This window comes from Austrofundulus limnaeus, unplaced genomic scaffold, assembly GCF_001266775.1.
Source record: "Austrofundulus limnaeus strain Quisiro unplaced genomic scaffold, Austrofundulus_limnaeus-1.0 Scaffold802, whole genome shotgun sequence".
NCBI lineage: Eukaryota > Metazoa > Chordata > Actinopteri > Cyprinodontiformes > Rivulidae > Austrofundulus > Austrofundulus limnaeus.
In genome coordinates this window covers 100,562-102,459 of record NW_013953204.1, presented here as the reverse complement: position 1 = coordinate 102,459, position 1,898 = coordinate 100,562, and the positions used below count along the sequence as shown (strand labels likewise).

Sequence of the window (1,898 nt, the reverse complement as noted above, 5' to 3'; positions counted from 1 at the left end):
GTTTTAATGTGGTCAAGCTTAGTCTCGTGCTCTCCGTTACTCTCTCTTCCTGTTTTCCTGCCAATCACGGACTAGTAAAAAGCTGTTCTGCTTAGCACCACTTCCTCTTTCAAACATAAGCTTTTCAAAATAAAACCAGAATAAATTACAACAAGATAAAACATACTTCTCCTGTGTTAAAACATAAACACAAGCACCCCAAACAGTCTCATTATTGCTTTACAACATTAATGAAATACATTTTTAAACAACAGTTTTAACACTATTACTTTTTACATGAACTTAACACAAAACAAAATACTCTKATTTTGGGCTGGGTTACACTAACGTAATTAAATGCCTGTAAGTCAATCATCTTTAGACACATTCAGATAAATCTTTACATGGTGGTAGGTGAGAGCAACCCCTTAAATTTTGAGTAATTTCAATTTAAGTTAAGAAAAAAACCTATTTAAATCACAGGTAGACCTCTTCAACGTCTCTGCAGGAAGTTTATACCTGGACTGCCACGGTGTGATGACGCCATCATCCGGTCCTCCAATCAGCACCATCTTCTTGATGCGCAGGAAGCTGTCCCTCCATTCTGAGAAAAACAATGTATTTTAAAACCATATTTATTCTGATATAAAGATAAAACTATATATCATATAAAACGAGCTGATTTTCCCACGCTTCAGGTGTTGGTGAGGTGTCTCTCCGTTCAGCAGAGGCAGGAAGATGTTGCTCCTCAGGTAGAAGGATCTACGATGAGGGTCTGCAGAGAAAACGTGTTTATGATTCACAGAAAACGTAACGTTCAAACATCTCCGTTTTACCGTTCCAGTAGTTGCAGATGGACCACATCTGTCCGAGTTTGTTGTAGCAGATTAAAAACACGTCCTTCTTCAGACAGTCAGGAAACAGGTGTTTCAGGTAATCTGTGTCTGTGGGAGAATCCACATGTTTCACTTCAACATCACTCTTTAATCCTTTCAGTCAACGCTACAGGAAGCTGCCTCACCTCCGTACTGTCCCGCCAGAGGGGCCGACAGGGAGATGAACGTGTCCACGTTGTGTTTGGGAGTCATGGAGAGGAGAGCTCGACAGATTACACCACCTGTAATCCCAATAATCCCAACAGTCAGACAGGAAGTCCAGATTAAATTCATCATAATACATTTTATTCTGTCTGACAAACTACACAGGAAATATAGACGAGGTGAAACACAAAACTAAACTCTGAGAGACTCTGAGAGACGGTAAGAGACTCTGAGATACTGTAAGAGACTCTGAGAGACTGTAAGAGACTCTGAGAGACTGTAAGAGACTCTAAGAGAGTATAAGAGACTCTGAGAGACTGTAAGAGACTCTGAGAGACTGTAAGAGACTCTGAGAGACTGTAAGAGACTGTGAGAGACTCTGAGAGACTGTAAGAGACTCTGAGAGACTGTAAAAGACTGTAAGAGAGTCTAAGAGACTCTGAGAGACTCTAAAAGACTCTGACAGACCACAAGAGACTCTGAGAGACCGACCCTAAGAGGCTCTGAGAGACCCTAAAAGACTCTGAGAGACTCTGACAGACCACAAGAGACTCTGAGAGACCGACCCTAAGAGGCTCTGAGAGACTCTAAGAGACTCTGAAAGACTCTAAGAGACTCTGAGAGACTCTGACAGACCGTGAGAGACCCTGAGAGACCCTAATAGTCCCTGATAGTCCGGTCAGTTTGTAGAAACCTTGTGAGAAACACAGAAGATGGACCCCATCAGGGAACTTCATCATGATGTCCTCCAGGACTCTCTGGAAGTCTCGGACCTGAGACCACAACGGCTTCAGACTCTTCAGGTTGTTGTACAAACTGATGACAGAGACCTGGGTCCCTGGATGCACCTGGACACACACACACACACACACACACACA

The 1,898-nt window shown here is 42.7% G+C and overlaps 1 protein-coding gene across 1 annotated transcript in view; it reads right to left on the bottom strand.

The window, feature by feature from the left end:
- The window catches only part of LOC106532611 (lysosomal thioesterase PPT2), a 14,488-nt gene that overhangs the window by 10,149 nt on the left and 2,441 nt on the right, over positions 1–1,898 (bottom strand). The window contains exons 2-6 of the mRNA XM_014028717.1: positions 1,714–1,867; positions 1,001–1,096; positions 816–923; positions 671–754; positions 499–583 (exon numbers count right to left, since the gene is read on the bottom strand). Coding sequence (XP_013884171.1) covers positions 499–583; positions 671–754; positions 816–923; positions 1,001–1,096; positions 1,714–1,867 — 527 coding nt within the window. The remainder of the gene's footprint in view (positions 1–498; positions 584–670; positions 755–815; positions 924–1,000; positions 1,097–1,713; positions 1,868–1,898) is intronic.